Source organism: Pristis pectinata, chromosome 1 (genome assembly GCF_009764475.1).
Source record: "Pristis pectinata isolate sPriPec2 chromosome 1, sPriPec2.1.pri, whole genome shotgun sequence".
Classification (NCBI taxonomy): domain Eukaryota; kingdom Metazoa; phylum Chordata; class Chondrichthyes; order Rhinopristiformes; family Pristidae; genus Pristis; species Pristis pectinata.
In genome coordinates, this window is record NC_067405.1 from 45,686,061 (window position 1) to 45,708,133 (window position 22,073).

Below are 22,073 nucleotides of genomic sequence, written 5' to 3' on the forward strand. Positions count from 1 at the left end.
CTGCATTCAATAGGAAAAATGCAAATAAAAAATAACATTAACATTAATTTGATTGAGAAATGCTAATAATCAGGACTTTGGAAGGAGTTAATTTTGGAAAGTCAGTACCAACCTGTATTGCAGATTTTGTACATGCCTTAATGAGTATAACCAATTAATATTTAATACTCTGACACTGATGTCAACCCAAAAAATTTGGTTTTGATATATGCAATTGATGAAGTTCAGGAAATTGAATCCATAGTTTCTAGCATCTTCAATATTACATTGCAAAAAAATTTCACCATTATGCACTACGCAACCAGAATACCAACTTAGTCTTTGGCAAAGATCAAAATCTTCCTAAAATGTTGCAAATAAAAGACTGAAGGTTCTCTTAATAACCAAAATGGGAAAATTCCCATTTTGTCCTTATTTAAAACTTAAGGAGTAGAATTTTGAAATACAGATGAAAGAGTACAGTATCTTTGGTTAAATATTCTTTTTACAAAAGTTTTGTTAAAACAATAATTGAACCACAGTCATTTTTGTAACATATATAAATATCTAAAATTTCTACAAATAATACCACTTATTTTGGGGCTATAAATATATATGAATATTTGTGATGGAATACAAGAAAGTAAAATGTACTTGAACATTAAGTGACTGGGGGTAATGTACTTGACCTTTAATTGTTGTCGAATCCTGGCGATAAAGAATTGCCAGCAGTTCTCTCGGGTATCCAACAATCCGAGACCTCGTAATTCCATCCTTATGGTTGAAATAATGTTGTCCACTTCTTCTTCACTGAACAAATCTGGAATATCCCCTGAAACACAGTTCTATATATCTACATTTGTAGCTAACTACAACATTCACTTGCATAAATATCAAAGCTACTGAAAGTCTAATGTGTGTAAACACTGTGAAGCTGTCAAAGAAAAGCCTAGATTTCACAAAGCATTTTGCCATACAAATGTCACCAAATTTAGGATTCCCATATGTGTGGAATGATGTTTAGAGTCGCAGGAGCAATACTTCTTTTTATTTGAATAATGAGGAATTGTTGCTGGGGAAAATGAATAGGTAACTTACAAATTTTTTTTTTGAATTGCTTAATTTTCTGCATCTTTTTAAAGTATTAAGTGATTTCATGTGTTTTAGATATTGTTTTGTATTTAAATATTAATAAATTATTTGTAATTTTGTTTTTAGAGTGTTTTCACATTATTTTCAAGAGCTGGGTAGTTGTTTCGCCCAATATTTTGCCCTTAGTTAGCATCATGGAATTTTTGTGCCCATTTAACAGGAAGTTAGAGATTAAGCTTAATGTTTTATTCTAAATATGGTATACCTGCTTAATACTCCAATTAGATTTTTAAGCAATAATCTCTGGAATGGGGCTTGAGCCCAAAATATTCTGACTCAGAGGTAGACAGGTACCACCTGAGTCATTGCTGACAGTAGATAGCTTAATGTTTTTGCTTATTAATAATTTCTTGGCTTTCCCTTCCACAACAATCTTTTCATTCAAAATTGTTCCAAAATTGAAATGCTAACAGTCAGCCCTGTTTTGGACTCAGCTGTATTCACTATTGTGATGACAATGTCTTGACTTAATCCAATTCAATTCTTCACTTCTTTCCTTGCCATAAATTTTGAAAGTAAGGGTTTAATACGTTGCAGTGTTCACTAATATAAGAGATAATCATCTGCATATAAATAATTTAGAATGATAAATTTATTTTTAAAATTAAAGTATATCCAATAATTACACATTTTATTTGTTTTCTGCTGAATTCACTTCATGTGCTTAGATTAGGGCCTTTACCTTGATAATTCTAGACCTATCAGCCACAATTATTGATAATTAACAGTGGGACAAATTATGTGGTATTTTATCTTGTCATTAATGTAAAATACGAATTCTCAAACATTGAAGCTCAAATGCATCTTTACACCGAAGTTGTCTCGCCGCCATGGAATTCAGCATTGGCATGATTAGCCTGCATGTTGTCCTATCATTGCAACACACGTGGAATCCTCTTAATTTCATAAAGTTTAATGATATTTGAGTGGGTACAGTCAACATGGCACATTGAGAAATATAACTGTGCCCCTGCTCCACCCATACAGCAAAAAGGTTGAATAGCACTAATCTATACTCTCAAAGTATTTAAGTAAGTTTCTCACCCAGGTTAAATTCACAAGGTCCAATTGTTCTTCTGAATACTCTTTAGAAACCAGTTTGACATTGCACTGGAATTATACTTTATGCAGTGGTAAATTCAAGTGTTTTATGAATGAACCATCCAGCAGGTTTCACACAGTCTACATTCTAGGGGTTGGTTGAGAGCTCAGGCATGGAGTTATACGGCTTCTTATAAATCACTGTGAGGTAAAACAATAATAGTGATACAAAAACAGTGGCCTAACCATAACTTAGCACTGTCCTGATCCAGGAATGGGTGGAAGAGCCAAGTACTGGAAGAAAGGTGAAAGCAGTTGCCCTCAATGTGAAGGCAGCCCTCAGGTATATTTTTTAAAAAATTCTTGGTAGTAATTTTATAGCATCAACAAGTCATCCTTGAAACCAAAGGAATGCCTATGGAGAAGAGGAAGGAGGTCCAGTATTGTTCAGCCATGATTAAAGATTTTACAATGTGTTTAAAATGTGGATTTGAAATAGATTTAAAAGTTTAATATATTGAAGATAACTGTAACAGCTTTTTCTTTCAACTCAAAGAATGTCACTGTATTGTTGTGTGATAGTCATTTTCATATTGAAGGCGAACTAATATCTTCTATTTAACTGTGGCTAGATAAGCACACAGAGGTGACAACGCATACGAATTAAAGAATGAGGTAGCAACAAAGAAAACTCTTTTATAGAGGTAAAGACCTCAATGATTCAGTACATATATAGAGTATTAATGTAAAAATAGGTATACTTTTTCTTTTTAGGAAATCTATTCTAACAATTATGCAGACTCAAAATTTGACAGAGAAAATAATCTTGCAAAATGAACTCTCTAAAGTCTTTGAATAAGATTTGCACATTAGCCATGCTAAATATTGTAAAGGTCTTTCCTAAATGCATTCAGCATTTATTGATTGCAGCAAATTATGTTTGGTTTGCATGCTTTACAAAAGGTGAGGTAATGGATGTTGTATAACTAATCTTTATGGCCAACCCCTCACCTCCACTGATGAGGCCTATTCAGTAATTCAATGACCTCTGCTCATTTTAAATATCATATGTCTGAACTGTTCCAAGAATGAATATTCCTGTCAAACTCTTTATGCAGAAATTTGTGGTGCTATTACCAGAAAGTATCAAACTGAATTACTTACATTTGAATTAAAATGATCTATTACCTGAAGCCAACATGTCATTAATTAGAACTAGGAATCGTTCATCTGGTATTTGAGCATCTGTGTGAAGGAATACTGTGCCAATATTCTTCACTCCAACTTTAATATACAAAGCAGCAATATCAGCCTGAATAATCATTAAGATAAAAAAAAATTGTAAGGAGCTCATGTCAATAAAGTAGTTGTCTTGTTTAAGAATCAGAAACCTTACCCTGAGGTCAGGAATTCCATAGTTCTTGCGCAGTGTTATCTGAAACACCTCTAGTGAGCAAAGAAATGCTGCCAAACGACACAGGCTTTGTTTGCCACTCCCTCCAACACCAACTAAAAGTGCATTGCCTCGTGGAGCCTCCAAAATACGACTTATACGACATCTGTGTCAATTAAATAATCGGCATCTCAAAGAGCGTTTACAGTGAAGCAAGTACTTCTAAAATACTAAAATCTAAAGCACTTCTGTCATCAGTCAGCTTAAATCAAATTCACATAAGAAGAGGTGTTCTGGAAAAGTATATTTCATTAAATACCATTAGTTCATCTCAAAGGCGTGAATAAAGTTTTTTTTGATCCTACTCGTGTCAACAATATGCACTGATGATTAGGGGAAAGTTGTTTTCAATTTAGGTATGGCAAGGCCAGTATTTGGAGACATCTCCACCTTTTCTCAAGAAGGTGGTGATAAACCATTTTCTTGAACACTTGCAGTCTGTGAGCTTGACAAAGCAATTCCAGGTTTTTGGTCCAACAGTGAAGGCTATGCAATACACTTCCAGTCCAGATGATACAAAAATTGGAGATGAATACGTAGGCAGTTTTATTCCTATGCACCTGCTGCCCTTATAAATTTTAAGCATGAGACATCGTGGATTTGGGAGCTCTTGAAGAAAGCCTTGGTGCCAAATATAGTTGGAAGATATGTTTGTTGAACATTAAATCCAAAAGTAGATATATCAATTTCAAAGTAAATATGCCCTGGAAATATTTATTAAATTTAACTTGACGAATCTAGGGATCATTAATATAAGCAGCACATTACCTGCCCCAAGAAACCCATTATGAATCATGATTTGATACATTTTTTAACACACGTCTACTTCACAGACAAATGGAGTCTAACACATTTAGGACACATTGGAGAAGTGTGGCAAGATTTGATCCTCAATGGCCATTATGGATCAATTAAGTTTTTGAGGGAGTCTGACAACCTTGTGTTCACTTTAAAATAAATTAATACAAAGGTATTTAAAAAATGAATTCAAATTTTTAAGCTATTATGATGTGAATGTTCAAGACTCCACTTACTAGTCCATTATAGTAAAAATCATTGTCCATGATTTTAAAATGGCATTTACTGGGAAATATTGATATACAGAGGTGCCTAGGCTTCCTTTTACAAGTTACAGAAAGTTAACATGTGGGAATGTTGGACAAAGTTGACAAAGCCTGTGTTCCCTTGAATAAAACAGAAAATGTTGGGGATACTCACCAAGTCAGGCAATACCTGTGGAAAGAAAAATAGCTAATGTTTCAAGTCAATGACCCTTCATCAGATGTTGCCCAAACTGCAGAGTATCCCAAACATTTTCTGTTTTTATTTCAGATTTCTAGCACTTGTTTTTCATTCAACATATTCCCTTGAGCTTAGATGATGATTTAATTGACCCTTATGCAATTCTTAAGAGTCTTATGGGCTAGATGTGAGAAGAATGGCCTCCTCTGGCTGGCTGTGGAGAAATTGGGAGTTACCATTTCAAAATAAGGAGTTCATCATAAAAGTCAGTTGTGTACAAATCTCTTCACATAAAATATTGTGAATATCTGGAGTTCTCTGCCCCAAAGTCTGCATATGCACAAGATGAAAATATTCAAAAGAGATCAAAAATATTTTAATACCAGGGGAATCAAGAGATATGGGAATGATGCAGGAAATGAGTTACACAAGAACTTAAGGGCATAAGAAACACAAGGAGAAGGCCATCCAGAATCGTGTGCCTGGTCCATCATTCAATAAGATTATGGCTGTTTTTCTGCACTAATCTCATATCACTTGATTCCTTTTACCAGTCATGATCTCTCAGAGTGGGAAATTTAGCTCAAATGACCCACCCACACTTACGTATTTTCATCTCAGAGATTAAATGATGGTTGACTATTACCATCTGAACATCCAATGAAATACATTATTCTCTGTGCAAAATTGCAGCTGCTCTGAACAAGATATAACCAGCAGATATTAAGGCCTCGAAACTGGATGATGCACAAATCATCCAGGTAGAAAGGATACAACATTCTGAATGAGACCTGCTGAGAAACAAAAAAAAACAGATTTTGATGGCTCCTTTGGTTCAGTACTAATGAACTATGGGACCAGTTGATGTCCTGGATGAAATTTGATGCTGGTGAGGTAGGAGGGAAGGTAGATGCACTATTATTTGGATACTGGCCACAAGCCTAGGGTGCATCTGAGGAGGAAACAACTGATAGCTAGCAATGAAATGCCATTTTAATATGGAGGCAAGAGGGCCTTAAAGATAACTTTTGTTGAAATGGCAAGTCTGTGGTAGAATGTAGTGGGCCTTTAATGACTACTGGTTCAACTCAATGTATACCACTTAGTCATAAAAAAGCTGGCTACTTGGTTGCTGCACTTAGGGCAAGCCAACATATAATATGGGCCCTTACTATAACATTCAAGGAGATGAATGGATATTTTATGATTTTATGACACCCAAACTAGGCACACATCAGTTGCATCTCTGAAGCTATTTGGATGAGAGAAATTGGGCCCCCAAAATTGGCCTCATTGGATAAATTCTCCAATTCCTAAAACAGATGCTAGGCATCCTATTTCACATACATGTTTGGGATTATTTTTAAACATTTTCCCTACTGAAATATACTTGTCACAACAACATAATAGAATTTTCCATTATAGTACTTTAACTAATAAAACTGATGGATTAATGTTATTTTTTAAAATACTATTCAGGAATACAATTAGTCAAATTGAGTATCTGAGCATATTTTCTTTTTAAATGAAACACTGAATTTCAGTTATTCCATTTTTTTTCATCAGTCAACAACAAAACATGCATTGTTGTTTTGTCTTTATTTTTCAACAATCTGATGAGTGGAAAATGTTATTCAGAGAATTTCAGTATGGATCACATTTCTAATGTTCAATTACTAATTTTTAGAAATCAAAACTGATCAGAAAATAACATTCTATTCAAAATGGTTTAGTCCAAAATAAAATTTAGATTCAGTTTTGGAATAAAAGCTGAACTATACAGGAAGAACAGGGTAATTTACAATACAAACCCAGAGAAGAGTTTTTTTTATAATTTACAATAGAAATGCAAAGGAAGAGATTTTCCACATTGCACATTTGATTAGTAATTTTAACCTGTCAAATGATCTGTTGTTTCTATCCATAAAAATGCAATTGCCAGATGACCTCAAAAACTGCCAATATAATGGCTGTATGTATTGATTGCAGAGTTTGAAATTCCCTCATGAAATAAAGGCAGATTACTAAGTAGGAATAACTATCCTCTGTCACTGCTTCAGGTGTATCCCTTTGGAAAGGGTGTTATAGCATCACATTTTGTGTTTTGTTTTTTCAGCCTGATATTCCCACTATAATTATCTTGCTGATACAAATGAGACATCTTAAATAGCAATAACTCATTTGAACATTCTGACACCTTAGTTTATTTGGAAATTAGAAGTACCCCTTTGTGAAGTAGAGATACTGTAGCATATTTTGCGCAAATCTCGATCTGTGTGCCACAGTGTTTTGAATATTTAAGGAAATTGAAGCGCTATCAGACTTGTACAAGTGCAAATATAGCTTTTCAATAGGCATCATGGGACATGATGTATTTTTATGTTGGGTCACCTAAAATATTTTGTATCTAACTACACTTATCAGTATTGTACTAATGATAAAAACCTCCGTATTGTATAATACGTACATATGCTGCATGGCCTCAGTGAATAGAACAAGGTTCATCACTGCATGCACTTCATTGTAATGTTCCAGTGCATCTGAAAGAATTCTATAAAGCTTCTTCAAATCAGTTACAGGCAAATATCGAGGCTCTCCAACACCTTGAGCGAAGTGGCAGTAAATCAATGGCTTTTGGGTAAAAATATGTTCATCAATGACCTAAAGCCAAAATAACAATGAATTTGTCACAAACATGAGGTTATGTTCAAACATTTGAAACATTAGCTTTATATTCTGACATGGAGTTCTTTAATCAAATTAGATTGATTATCAAAATATTTAAGGAGATAAATGATTAATGTTTTCATTTGATTTTAGCAAAAGATTGAAAAAACAGCTTTAACTGAAGATACTGATGTAGCAATATAACCAGAAGTGTATTTAACCAAAGACAAGTACCTAAGCTAAGCAGATAGAATTAGGATTTATTAAATAACAAAGTCACAATCTAAAGTTAATATTTTCAATTTTCAAAGGTATTGACCACATTACTACTGTATTGAAAATGTGTTGCTGTTGAGTGCTGCTGGCGGTCAATGCTCTGTGTATTATTGGAACTGGAACTTGAGTTTTACCCCACATTGTTACGTGGTTGTGATTACTCCCAGGTATATGTATAACATTTAAATACTGAACCATTATGTACAAAATAACACATTTCCGAGTATAATAACAGTACAGCACACAAACCATTATCATAGGAAGTTGAAGGTTACGTTATTGTGCAAGGACAGGAACATTAAAAATACAGTGGAGATACATCAATCTATTTATTTTAAAGTATTTTCTAGTGTAGGCTATAACTTCACACCTTTTAAAGGAAATCACATTAATATAGACCAACTTTGATTGGCTTAAGCTGATAGTTAACTTTTAGTCAAATGACTAAATACTGTCATAAAATAAGAAGTGACCAATCAAATCAATTTTAACCCCTTGAAGTTTTGAATTGGTTTTGTAGTCCTATTCCTTCCGCAAATGCTCCTGGCTCTATCTGCTGTCCACATTCATCAGAGTAACCCACTCCTCCAACAATCACAGAGATGGTTAGCTTTACAGAACATACATAAATTAGCAGAATTCCACAATCCCAACCAATGTTATGCATTACACTGACCCAACTCGAGTTATCTTAAATTCAACTTGATCCACTTGCATTCATTCAAGATCTGGCCAAACTCACTTGGAGACATTTCTGGCTCTTCCCAACCCACTTAAGATTCTTTATCTATAAAAATACATTTCTGCAGCTGACCAAGTAACATGGATAAATAAGCTCTTCGTCAAGTTGCTGGGACATTCAAGTTAAGCCTTGTGCATTGAGAGAGCAGCCTGTGAAGGGGTTCATTACTTCAAAATTAGTTGTTTTATTTCAGACGATCATTTACTAAATTAAATATTCTGAAGTCAGGAACACAAGTTTCTACTTTGATGTTGATTGTAGTTGCAGCTGCCTCTGGGCTTGAGATAGATTATGAAACAAAGAGCATTTGGTGCCATGGCATTAGACAGTACCTCAAAGTATCTCTTGGCAGTATCAAAAAGGACTTTGTAAAAGAGTTCAACGTCTTTTTCTTCCATTAGTTTGTCAGCATATACTCTGGATGATTCATGAAGCCATAAAGAAATTAAATCTGTAGGCAGCCGTACACAATCTGGAGTAACAAAAAGAATTCCCTGGAAACAAGAACAAACATTTGGCAAATATCAGAATCATTCCACCAGTTATTTTTCTCAAAAAAAAAGTATATTTATTAGGTCTATAGTGCTGCTCGTTATATTATATTTGCTTTACAAGAAGAATTTTTAATCATAAAATGCTGGATATCATGCTGCTGCAGTAGAACTGTTCATGAATTTGATTGACCACTTTAGGACACAATATTTACTTGCCAGTAATACATCCAGGGACCAGATGTAGTCCAGCTTTAGGGATGATTCTGTGTAATGACCTTCCAAAGTTGAACCAGACCATTTCCAAATGTTATGACTTGGAGATGAGGATCTGACCCCTAAAAATCCAGCATCAAGATTACCAAACACCTTCATAATATCATTCAATTTTATTCCCATCTCGTTTGCTGTTGAAGCCCTAATTCTGTGCATTGGGCATCTCCTGACCACCTTCTTGACTATCCCTCTCCATCAGCTTGAACTTGCCTAAAACTCTGCTCTTGTATTTTAAATCTGGTCAAAATCTTTTTACCATTAGATCTCAATTAGTCCTAGTCCTACAATGCCTTAATTTTAAAATTATCCTTTTGATCAAATCTTTCCATTACCTTAACCCCTCTCTATCTAAAGCCAAGAGATCTCCTATCCTGGCTGCTTGCATTCCAAGGCCACAAGCTTTGGAGTTCTCTTCCCAGTCTTCTCCATATCTCCTTTAAGTTAATGAGAAAGCATGAATACCTAATTAGGTCATGGTTGCATTTTGATTACTCACACCCATGCCTCTGCTTACCCCTGATCCCACACCCTCCTGCTTCAATAAGTATTTCATTGGCTGTAAATCATATTGGGATGTCAGCAGTCATGAAAGGTGTCATTTCAATCCAGGGCTTGTTATTTTCCCTCCAATTTAAATACAAAGTAAAATGAATTATTGAAGGAGAAATCAGAGACAGAAAATAAAAGATAGAATAAGAAACTGAAATAGGGCATATCCAGCATGGTTGAAAAGATGCACCAGCTAGAAATCTCCAGTACCTTTCCCACTGCCTTTTTATGACTGAAGTATGACACATTCCTTATTAACAGCGGACAAAGGGAAGTTCGCTTGTTGAAGAGGCCGGAATGCACAGCAAAAGAGTGGATTGTTGAATCTCTCCAGTCCTCCCCCATGCAACAACTAACCAACGTACTACTTTCCCTTTTCCATACTAGAGCCCACATTTTGCAAAACAAAGGAAATATGTGAATGCCACACTCCAACTCATCTATTTGTTACTTTCTGAGTATTTATTTACAGAGCATTTTTCATGCTACTTAACACAATGTTCAGTAACTTAAAAAAAAATCACATTTTGGAAAATCACCATTTTCATTTGATGGCTCATCAGGTTGTGATTATAGACTGTGAAGACATGGGTAAAGATACTATTTTGGACACAAATGGTAATCTGGTGGCAATAATATCCAAAACTGCAAGGGTTCTCTCAAATGTTTTTCCACCCCTGAAACCAACCTCCCCCCACCACCACATTTTCATTCAAGCCCACGTGCACATTGATCCATGCAATAGTGATTCATGTATGTGTCCAATCAGGCATTGTCTAAGGGGGAATTTTTTCTTCAAAAATGTGTTTTGCATTTAAGAAATGAATACCCTGACACATTTAAGCATGGTAATTAGGCTCAGATTAGTACAGCTAAAATTGCTTTATTGACAAATGTTTGAATCAGTATTTAATCCACCATCTGTTAATAACAAAAATGTAATTCTGAAAATTGCCTTAATACAGTGCAGAATCATTTGAGACCTAAGTAGATGCACATAAGATGTCAGTCTTTGAAAGAAATTATATTCAAAAGTTCATAAAACATGTCATGTAGTATTCTACCACCTGGAAAAAGTTTAATTTTCAGAGCCTGCTCAAAGAACCACAAGTGAGTGCAAGAAACTCACATACAAATTTTTGAATTAGCAGATGCAGTAAGCCACGAGATTCCACAAGCCTACTTCATCATTTAATAAGATTATGGCTGATCTGATTATAACCTCAAGTCTGTACTCCCGTCCATTCATAGCAACCTGTCACCCCCTTGGCTATCAATTATCTATCTACCTCTGCATAAAAATATTCAAAAACTTTAAAACTCTTCCTGAAAAGATTGTGGAAGCAAAGATTTACAACCATCAGCAAAAAATTTCACCTCATCTCTATCTTAAATTGGTGACCCATTAATTTTAAACAGTAACCCCTTGTTATAGATTCTCCCACAAGAGGAAATGTTCTCTCCACATTCACCATGATAAGACCCCTCAAGACCTTGCACATTTCAACCATTTCCCCTGTTAATATTCTAAATTCCAGCAAATGCAAGCGAAGCCTTTCCAATGTGCCCGAATAGAGCAATCTGCTCATTCCAGGTATTAGGCTAGTAAGCCTTTTTTGAAAGGAATTAATATCTTTCTTTAAATAAGGAGACCAATACTGTACACAGTTGTCCAGATGTGGTCTCACCAATGCCTTCCAGAGTCATTGTGCAATACAGCACAAATACAGGCCCTTCAGCCCAATGAGTCCATGCTGACCACATTGTTCATCTAGCTAGTCCCAATTTCCTGTGCTCAGTCCATATCTCTCCAGACCCCTCCACTCCATGTACCTATCCAAGTGCTTCTTGAATGATACTATTGTACCTGCCTCAACCTCTTCCTCTGGCGGCTCATTCCATATAATCATCACCCTCAGTGTGAAAAAGTTGCCCCTCAGGTCCCTTTTAAATCTTTCCCTTCTCACCCTAAATCTATGCCCCCTAGTTTTGGACTCCCCTACCCTGGGGAAAAGGATGTTACCATCCACCTTATATATGCCTCTCATAATTTTAAACACTTCCAAAAGGTTGCCCCTTATTTCGCTACATTCCAAGGAAGAAAGACCAAGCCTGGCCAACCTCTTCCTTGAACTCAGGCCCTCTAGTCCTGGCAACATCCTCGTAAATCATTTCTGCACTCTTTCCAGTTTAACCACATCTTTCCTACAACAGGGTGATCCAAGCTGTACACAGTACTTCCAATGCAGCCTTACCAACAACTTATACAACTACAACATAATATCCCAACTCCTATACTCAATGCCCTGACTGAAGGTCAGTGTGCTAAATGCCTTTTTCACCACTCTGTCTACCTGTGACTCTGCTTTCAACAAACTATGCACTTGCACTCCTAGGTCCCTCTGTTCCATTACACTCCCTAGTGCCCAACCATTCATTGTACAAGTCCTACGCTGGTTTGACTTTCCAAATGCAACACCATTATCTGTACTGCAATCCATTTACCACTCCTCGGCCCACTTCCCTAATTGATCAAGATCCCTCTATAATCTATGATAACTTTCTTCACTATCAACAACACCTCCTAATTTTGTGTCATCTGCAAATTTACTGATCAAGCCTTGTGCACTCACATCCAAATCATTTATATAAGTAACAAATAACAAGGGTCCCAATACTGACCCCTGCAGCACACCACTAGTCACCAGTCTCCATTTCGAGAAACAACATGCAACCTCGAGCCTATTTTGAATACATCTAACTAGCTTTCCCTGGGTTCCATGGAACCAAACCTTCCAGACCAGCCCGCCATGCTGGACCTTGTTGAAGGCCTTGCTTAAGTCCAAACAGGCAACATCCACTACCCTACCCTCATCTACCCTTTTTGTTATCTCTTTAAAAAACTCTAACAGATTCGTCAAGCATGACTTCCCACACACAAAATCATGCTGACTCCTCCTAATCAGACTCTCTATCCAAATGCTGGTAGATCCTGTCCCTCAGAATTCCCACCAGTAACTTCCCCACTACTGATGTCAGGGTGACCAGCCAGTAGTTCCCTGGCTTGTCCTTGCTACCCTTCTTAAACAACGGAACAACATTATCCACCTTCCAGTCTTCAGGAACTTCACCAATGGCTAACAACGAAGCAAATATTTCTGCAAGTTCTTCTCTAGCCTCCCAGGAAGTCCAAGGATGCACTCGGTCAAGTCCTGGGGATTTATTCACATTCACGCGCCGTAAGGCTGTAAATACTTCCTCCCTGGTAATTTGAATTTCCTCCAAAATATCTCCACTTGTTTCCTTTATCTCTTGGGCAACCATGACTCTCTCCTTAGCAAACATTGAGGAGAAATATTCATTAAAAATCCCACCCATCTCCTGTGGCCCAAGACATAGGCAGCCCTCCTGATCTCAAAGGGGACCTATTCTCTCCCTAGCCACCATTCTACTCTTAATATGTCTGTAGCACCTCTGGGGATTTTCCTTAACCTTACCTGCCAAATCCGTCTCATACAAGGTCACAAGACAAAGGAGCAGAAGTAGGCCATTCGGCCCATCAAGTCTGCTCCATGAGCTAAAATAACACTATTCCTATCTAGCCCCAATTTCCGGCCTTGTCCCCATATCCCTTGATACCTTGACTAATTAGATACCTATCAACCTCCTCAAACGCCCCCAATGATTGGGCCTCCACAGCTGTACGTGGCAAAGAATTCCATAATTTCACTACCCTCTGGCTAAAGAAATTTCTCCTCATTTCTGTTTTAAACCGGTACCCTCTAATTCTAAGATTGTGCCCTCTGGTACTGGACTCACCACCAGGGAAAACAGCTTAACCACATCTACTCTATCCAATCCTTTCAACATTCTAAATGTTTCTATGAGGTTCCCTTTCATTCTTCTGTACTCCAATGAATACAGTCCAAGAGCCGACAAATGCACATCATAAGTAAGCCCTTTCATTCCGGGAATCATCCTTGTAAATCTTTTCTGAACCCTCTCCAACATCTGTACATCCTTCTTAAGATAAGAGGCCCAAAACTGTGCACAGTACTCCAAATGAGGCCTCACCAGTGCCCCATAGAGCCTCATCAACACTTCCTTACTTTTATACGTTATACCTCTCAAGATGAATGCTAACATAGCATTCGCTTTCTTTACCACTGATCCAACCTGGTGGTTAACCTTTAGGGTATCCTGCACGAGTACCCCCAAGTCCCTTTGCACTTCCGTACTTTGACTTTTCTCCCCATCTAGATAATAATCTGCCTGTTTATTTCTTTTTCCAACGTGTACAACGGCACATTTCTCAACATTGAATCTCATCTGCCATTTCTTTGCCCATTCTCCTAAACTATCTAAGTCTCTCTGCAACCTTCCTGTTTCTTCAATACTCCCTACTCCTCCACCTATCTTGATGTCATCTGCAAACTTAGCCACAAAATCATTTACTCCATCATCCAAATCATTAATGTACAAAGTAAAAGGAAATGGCCCCAACACCAACCCCTGCAGAACACCACTAGTAACTGGTAGCCAACCAAAACAGGATCCCTTTATTCCCACCCTTTGCTTTCTGCCTACCAGCCCATGCTCCACCCGTTCCAATATCCTACCTGTAATTCCATTAGCTCTCATCTTATTAATCAGCCTCTTGTGCAGCACCTTGTCGAAGGTCTTTTGAAAGTCCAAATACACAACATCTACAGCCTCTCCCTTATCCACCCTAAGATTTCCTCAAAAAACTCCAACAGGTTGTTCAGGTAGGATCTGCCCTTCACGAAACCATGCTGGCTTGGGCCTATCTTGCCTTGCACCTCCAGGTATTCCATAACCTCATCCTTGAGGATTGATTCCAATAACTTTCCCACCATCAATGTCAGACTAATAGGTCTGTAATTTCCTTTATGCTGCCTTCCACCCTTCTTATACAGCCGAGCTACATTTGTGACCTTCCAGTCCTCCGGAACCATGCTGGAATCTATTGATTCCTGGAAAATTATCACCAATGCCTCCGCAATCTCTGAAGCCAGGGGTGCACATCATCCGGTCCAGGAGACTTATCTGTCTTTCCCGAGCACCTTCTCTCCAGTAATCTTAACTGAATTCAGTTCTATCCCGAGACCCCTGACTATCCGGTATATTGCTGATGTCCTCCACAGTGAAGACCGATGCAAAATACTCATTTAGTTCCTCTGCCATCTCTTTGTTATCCATTATAATCTCTCCCACACCATTTTCAATTGGTCCTATATCAACCCATGACTCTCTTTTACTCTTCATATACTTAAAAAAAACTATTGGTATCTTTTTGAATGTTATCTGCCAACTTCCTTTCATAATTCATCTTTTTTTTTCCCCAATGACCTTCTTAGTTTCTTTCTGTAAGTTTTTAAAAGTTTCCCAGTCTTCTGTTTTCCCACTAATTTTTGCTTCCTTGTATGCCCTCCCTCTCTTTTCCCTCCTGATTTAAGTATATTCTTAATCTTTTTATAGTCATCAAGGGAGTCACTTGTCCCTGACATCCTAAACCCAATGTATGCTTCCTTCTTTTTCTTGTCCAGAGCCTCAATATCTCACATCAGCTAGGGTTTCCAAAAAAGCCTTTAATAACTGAAGCATAACCTCTCTATTTTTGTATTCATTTTACCCTCATAATAAACAAAGACATTCTGTTAGCTTTTGTAATTACTTGCTGTATTTGCATATTAGCCTTTTGCAAATCATGAACCGACACACTGAGATCCCTCTGCAATGCCTCTCAGCATTGGGTAATATATTTATATTTATAATATAAGACCATACTAGACCTTGTAATAGGGAATGAGCCTGGCCAGGTAATTGAAGTTTCAGTGGGGGAGCATTTTGGGAATAGGGATCATAATTCTGTAAGTTTTAAGATAGTTATGGATAAGAGTTGTCCTTGAGTGAAATGCTAAATTGAGGGAAACCTAATCTCAACAGTATTAGGCAGGAACCGGGGAAGTAGATTGGGAGAGGCAGTTGAGGGTAAACACACATCTGACATGTGGGAATCTTTTCAATGTCAGCTGGTTAAAGTTCGGGATGAAAGATTGGGATGGCAAGGTTTGGAAACCATGAATGACAAGAGATATTGTGGGTTTAGACTAAAAGAAAAAGGAAGAATATGTAAGGGTTAGGAAGCCGAAATCAGACAAAGCCCTTGAGGAATATATAGGAAGAAGGAAAGAAACAAGGAATTAGGAGGGCTAAAAGGAGCCATGAAATGTCCTTGGCAGGTAGGATTGAGAATCCCAAGGCATTTTTATACATATATTAGGAGCAAAAGGGTAGCTTAGGAAAGGATAGGTCCACTCAAGGACAAAGAAAGGAATTTATGCATGGAGCCAGAAGAAGTGGACAAGGTCTAAGAAGTGGCCTAGAATTGTTGGGGGGTGGGATACGAACTGAAGAGACTGGTGAAGAGGTGGTTGGCTCTCAAATGGAGAAGGCTTGTAGACAGTGCGAGAGGGAGGTTAGGCAGGTGATAGAGAAGGGACACGCTCAGACCAACGGTTTGAGATGTGTCTATTTTAACGCAAGGAGTATTGTGAACAAGGCAGATGAGCTTAGAGCTTGGATCAATACTTGGAGCTACGATGTGGTGGCCATTACAGAGACTTGGATGGCTCAGGGACTGGAATGGTTACTTCAAGTGCCGGGTTTTAGATGTTTCAGAAAGGACAGGGAGGGAGGCAAAAGAGGTGGGGGAGTAGCACTGTTGATCAGAGGTAGTGTCACGGCTGCAGAAAAGGTGGATGTCATGGAGGGACTGTCTACGGAGTCTCTGTGGGTGGAGGTTAGGAATAGGAAGGGGTCAATAACTTTACTGGGTATTTTTTTTATAGGCCACCCAATAGTAACAGGGATATCGAGGAGCAGATAGGGAAGCAGATCCTAGAAAGGTGTGAGAATAACAGAGTTGTTGTGATGGGAGATTTTAATTTCCCAAACATTGATTGGCATCTCCATACAGCAAGGGGTTTAGATGGGGTGGAGTTAGTTAAGTGTGTTCAGGAAGGATTCTTGACACAATATGTAGATAACCCTACAAGAGGAGAGGCTGTGCTTGATTTCGTATTGGGAAATGAACCTGGTCAGGTGCCAGCTCTCTCAGTAGGAGAGCATTTTGGAGATAGTGATCATAATTCTATCTCCTTTACATTAGCATTGGAGAGAGATAGGAACAGACAGACTAGAAAGGCGTTTAGTTGGAGTAAAGGGAATTATGAGGCTCTCAGGCAGGAAATTGGAAGCTTAAACTGGGAACAAATGTTCTCAGGGAAAAGTACAAAAGAAATGTGGCAAATATTCAGGGGATATTTGTGTGGAATTCTGCATAGGCATGTTCCAATGAGACAGGGGAGTCACAATAGGATACAGGAACCGTGGTGTACAAAGGCTATAATAAATCTAGTCAAAAGGAAAAGAAAAGCTTACAAAAGGTTCAGAGAGCTAGGTAATGTTAGAGATCTGGAAGAGTATAAGGCTAAAAGGAAGGAGCTTAAGAAGGAAATTAGGAGAGCCAGAAGGGGACATGAGGCGGCCTTTGCGGGAAGGATTAAGGAAAACCCCAAAGAATTCTACAAGTATGTGAGGTCCTGAAAAGTGAGTTTAGGGAGCTAGGCAGAAGGCTGAAGAACAGGACCTCAAGGGTAGCAATCTCGGGATTGCTGCCAGTGCCATGCTATAGTGAAGGTAGGAAATAGGAAGAGATGGAAAATGAAGTTTTGAAGATGAAAATGGCTGAGAAGTTGGTGCAGGAGGGAAGGTTTTAGATTTTTGGATCATTGGGATCTCTTCTGGGGAAGGTGGGACCTATACAGAGAGGACAGGTTACACCTGAACCCAAGTGGGGCCAATATCCTTGCAGGCAGGTTTGCTAGGGTGGTTCGGGAGGGTTCAAACTAGATTGTGAGAGGGATGGGAACCAGAGGGGTAGGTCAGAGGAAGAAAGGGATGGGGAAAAGTCAGATCTAACAGGCAGAGAGGATTTGAGGAAGGAGAAGCAGAGTATATAAAAGTAGAAAGGTGGATGGGCTACAGTGCATTTACTTAAATGCAAGTAGTATCAGGAATAAGGGTGATGAACTGAGGTCGTGGCTAAGTACATGGGACTACGATATTGTGGCTCTTGCAGAGAATTGGCTGTTACCAGGGCAGGAATGGATATTGAATATTCCTGGTTTTCAGTGTTTTAAAAGGTATAGCGGTGGGGGGGGGGGGGGGGGGGGGGGGGGAAGACGAGGAGGAGGAGTGGCGATACTGGTCAGGGATACTATTACAGCTGCAGGAAGGGTGGATAATGTAGAAGAATCCCCTCTAGAGTCAGTATGGGTGGAAGTTAGGAACAAGAAAGGGGCAGTTACTCTACTAGGAGTATTCTATAGGCCCCCGGTAGCAGCAGGGATACTGAGGAGCAGATTGGGAGGCAGATTTTGGAAAGGTGCAAGAATAACAGGGTTGGTATCATGGGAGACTTCAACTTCCCAAATATTGATTGGCACCTGCTTAGTGCCAAAGGATTAGATGGGGCAGAGTTTAAGTGTGTCCAGGACGGATTCCTGTCACAGTATGTTGATAGACTAGAAGGAATGCCATATTAGATCTAGTTTTAGGTAATGAACTGGGTCAGGTGACAGATCTCTCGGTGGGTGAGCATTTGGGGGACAGCGACCACTGCTCCATAACCTTTAGCATTGTCATGGACAAGGATAGAGCAAAAAGGACAGCAAGATATTTAATTGGGGAAAGGCAAATTATGAAGCTATAAGGTTAGAACTTGAGAGTGTAAATTGGGCTGACATTTTTGAAGGGAAATGTACTATGGAGATGTGATCGTTGTTCAGGGATCTCTTGCAGGATGTTAGGGATAAATTTGTCCCGGTGAGGCAGAGAAGGAATGGCAGGGTGAAGGAACCATGGGTGACAAGAGAGATGGAACAACTAGTTAGGAAGAAGGCGGCATACATAAGGTGTAAGCAGAAAGGGCTCATGAGGAATATAGAGTAGCAAGGAAGGAACTTAAGAAGGGGCTGAGGAGAGCAAGAAGGGGACATGAAAAGGCTTTGGCGAGTAGGGTTAAGGAGAATCCCAGGGCTTTTTTCTCATACATGAAGAGGAGAAGGATGATGAGGGTAAAGGTAGGTCCGATTAGAGACAAAGGTGGGAAGATGTGCCTGGAAGCTGTGGAAGTGGGTGAGGGAGTACAATGAATACTTCTCCTCAGTATTCACCAAGGAGAGGGGTCTTGATGACGCTGAGGACAGTGTTGGTAAGGTTAATGTTCTAGAGCATGTAGATATCAAGAGAGGGGATGTGTTGAAGCTGTTAGAAAATATTAGGACAGATAAGTCCCTGGGGCCTGACAGAGTACTCCCTAGGCTGCTTCGCGAGGCGAGGGAGGAGATTGCTTAACTGTTGGCTAGGATCTTTGAGTCCTCATCGCCCACGGGAATAGTACTGGAGGACTGGAGGGTGGCAAATGTTGTCCCCTTATTCAAAAAAGGTAGTAGGGATAGTCCAGGGAATTACAGACCAGTGAGGCTTACGTCTGTGGTGGGCAAGTTGTTAGAAAGGATTCTAAGAGATATGATCTAATGAGCATTTAGAGAATCGTGGACTGATTAGGGACAGCCAGCACGGCTTTGTGAAGGGAAGATCTTGCCTCACAAGCCTGATAGGGTTCTTTGAGGAGGTGACCAGGAAGATTGATGAGGGTAGTGCAGTAGACGTGGCCTACATGGATTTTAGTAAGTCGTTTGACAAGGTTCCACATGGTAGGCTTCTTCAGAAGGTCAGGGGGAAGGGATCCAGGGAGGCTTGGCCGTGTGGATTCAGAATTAGCTTGCCTGTAGAAAGCAGAGGGTTGTGGTGGAGGGAGTGCATTCAGATTGGAAGGCTGTGACTAGTGGTGTCCCACAGGGATCGGTTCTGCGACCTCTACTTTTTGTGATATTTATTAATGACTTGGATGAGGGTGTGGAAGGGTGGGTTAGCGAGTTTGCAGATGACACAAAGGTCGACGGTGTTGTGGATAGTGCAGAGGACTGTCGAAGCTTACAGAGGGATATTGATAGGTTGCAGAGCTGGGCTGGGAAGTGGCAGATGGAGTTCAATCCGGAGAAGTGTGAGGTGGTACACTTTGGAAGGACAAACTCCAAGGCGGAGTACAAGGTTAATGGCAGGATTCTGGGTAGTGTGGAGGAGCAGAGGGATCTGGGGGTTCACATCCACAGGTCACTGAAAGTTGCCTCACAGGTGGATAGGGTAGTTAAGAAAGCTTATGGGATGTTAGCTGTCATAAATCGTGGGATCGAGTTTAAGAGCCGCAAGGTAATGATGCAGCTCTACAAAACTCTGGTTAGACCACACTTAGAGTACTGTGTCCAGTTCTGGTCGCCTCATTATAGGAAGGATGTGGAAGCGTTGGAAAGGGTGCAGAGGAGATTTACTAGGATGCTGCCTGGATTAGAGAGTGTGGATTATGAGAAGAGACTAAAGGAGCTAGGGCTTTACTCATTGGAGAGGAGGAGGATGAGGGGAGACATGATAGAGATATACAAAATATTAAGAGGAATCGATAGAGTAGACAGCCAGCACCACTTTCCCAGGGCACCAATGCTCAATACAAGAGGGCATGGCTTTAAAGTGACGGGTGGGAAGTTCAAGGGAGATATCAGAGGAAGGTTTTTTTTACCCAGAGAGTGGTTGGGGCATGGAATGTGCTGCCAGGGGTGGTGGTGGAGGCTGATATGTTGGTCAAGTTCAAGAGATTGTTAGATGAGCATATGGAGGAATTTAAAATAGAGGGATATGTGGGAGGAAGGGGTTAGATAGTCTTAGGCGTGATTTAAAGGTCGGCACAACATGGTGAGCTGAAGGGCCTGTATTGTGCTGTATTGTTCTATGGTTCTATAAGATGCGAAAGAATAGGGCCTATCAAGTGCAGCAGTGGGAAAGTTTGTATGGATCCAGAAGAAATAGCGGAGGTACTTAATGAATACTTCACATCAGTATTCACTATGGAAAAAGATCTGGGTGATTGCAGTGAGGACTTGCAGCAGGCTGAAAAGCGTGAGCATGTAGATATTAAGAAAGAGGAGGTGCTGGAACTTTTGGAAAGCATCAAGTTGGATAAGTCGCGGGACTGGATGAGATGTACCCCAGGCTGCTGTAGGAGATGAGGGAGAAGATTGTGGAGCCTCTGACAATGATCTTTGCATCATCAATGGAGACGGGAGAGGTTCCAGAAGATTGGACTGTTGCGGATGTTGTTCCCTTATTCCAGAAAGGGAGTAGAGATAGCCCAGGAAATTATAGACCAGTGAGTCTTACCTCAGTGGTTGGTAAGCTGATGGAGAAGATCCTGAGAGGCAGGATTTATGAACATTTGGAGAGGTATAATAGGATTAGGAATAGTCAGCATGGCTTTGTCAAGGGCAGGTCCTGCCTTACGAGCCTGATTGAATTTTTTGAGGATGTGATTAAACACATCGATGAAGGGAGAGCAGTAGATGTAGTGTATATGGATTTCAGCAAGGCATTTGATAAGGTGCACCATGAAAGGCTTATTGAGAAAGTAAGGAGGCATGGGATCCAAGGGGACATTGCAATGTGTATCCAGAACTGGCTGGCCCACAGAAGGCAAAGAGTGGTTCTTGAAGGGTCGTATTCTGCATGGAGGTCGGTGACCAGTGGCGTACCTCAGGGATCTGTTCTGGGACCCTTACTCTGTGATTTTTATAAACGACCTGGATGAGGAAGTGGAGGGATGGATTAGTAAGTTTGTGGATGACACAAAGATTGGATGTGTTGTGGATAGTATAGAGGGCTGTCAGAAGTTACAGCAGGACATAGATAGGATACAAAGTTGGACTGAGAAGTGGCAGATACAGTTCAACCCAGATAACTGTGAAGTAGTTCATTTTGGTAGGTCGAATATGATGGCAGAGTATAGAATTAATGGTAGGACTCTTGGCAGTGTGGAGGATCAGAGGGATCTTGGGGTCCGAGTCCATAGGATGCTCAAAGCAACTGTACAGGTTGACTCTGTGGTTAAGAAGGCATGTGGTGTATTGTCCTTCATCAATCGTGGAATTGAATTTAGGAGTCAAGAGGAATTGTTGCAGCTAGATAGGACCCTGGTCAGACTCCACTTGGAGTACTGTGCTTAGTTCTG

At 39.5% G+C, this 22,073-nt stretch overlaps 1 protein-coding gene across 1 annotated transcript in view; it reads right to left on the reverse strand.

Moving 5' to 3' along the window:
• Positions 1 to 22,073, reverse strand: part of dnah9l (dynein, axonemal, heavy polypeptide 9 like) — a 242,026-nt gene that overhangs the window by 80,024 nt on the left and 139,929 nt on the right. The window contains exons 49-53 of the mRNA XM_052029683.1: positions 8,885 to 9,046; positions 7,335 to 7,528; positions 3,569 to 3,731; positions 3,361 to 3,484; positions 669 to 811 (exon numbers count right to left, since the gene is read on the reverse strand). Of these exons, the coding sequence (XP_051885643.1) occupies positions 669 to 811; positions 3,361 to 3,484; positions 3,569 to 3,731; positions 7,335 to 7,528; positions 8,885 to 9,046 (786 nt within the window). The remainder of the gene's footprint in view (positions 1 to 668; positions 812 to 3,360; positions 3,485 to 3,568; positions 3,732 to 7,334; positions 7,529 to 8,884; positions 9,047 to 22,073) is intronic.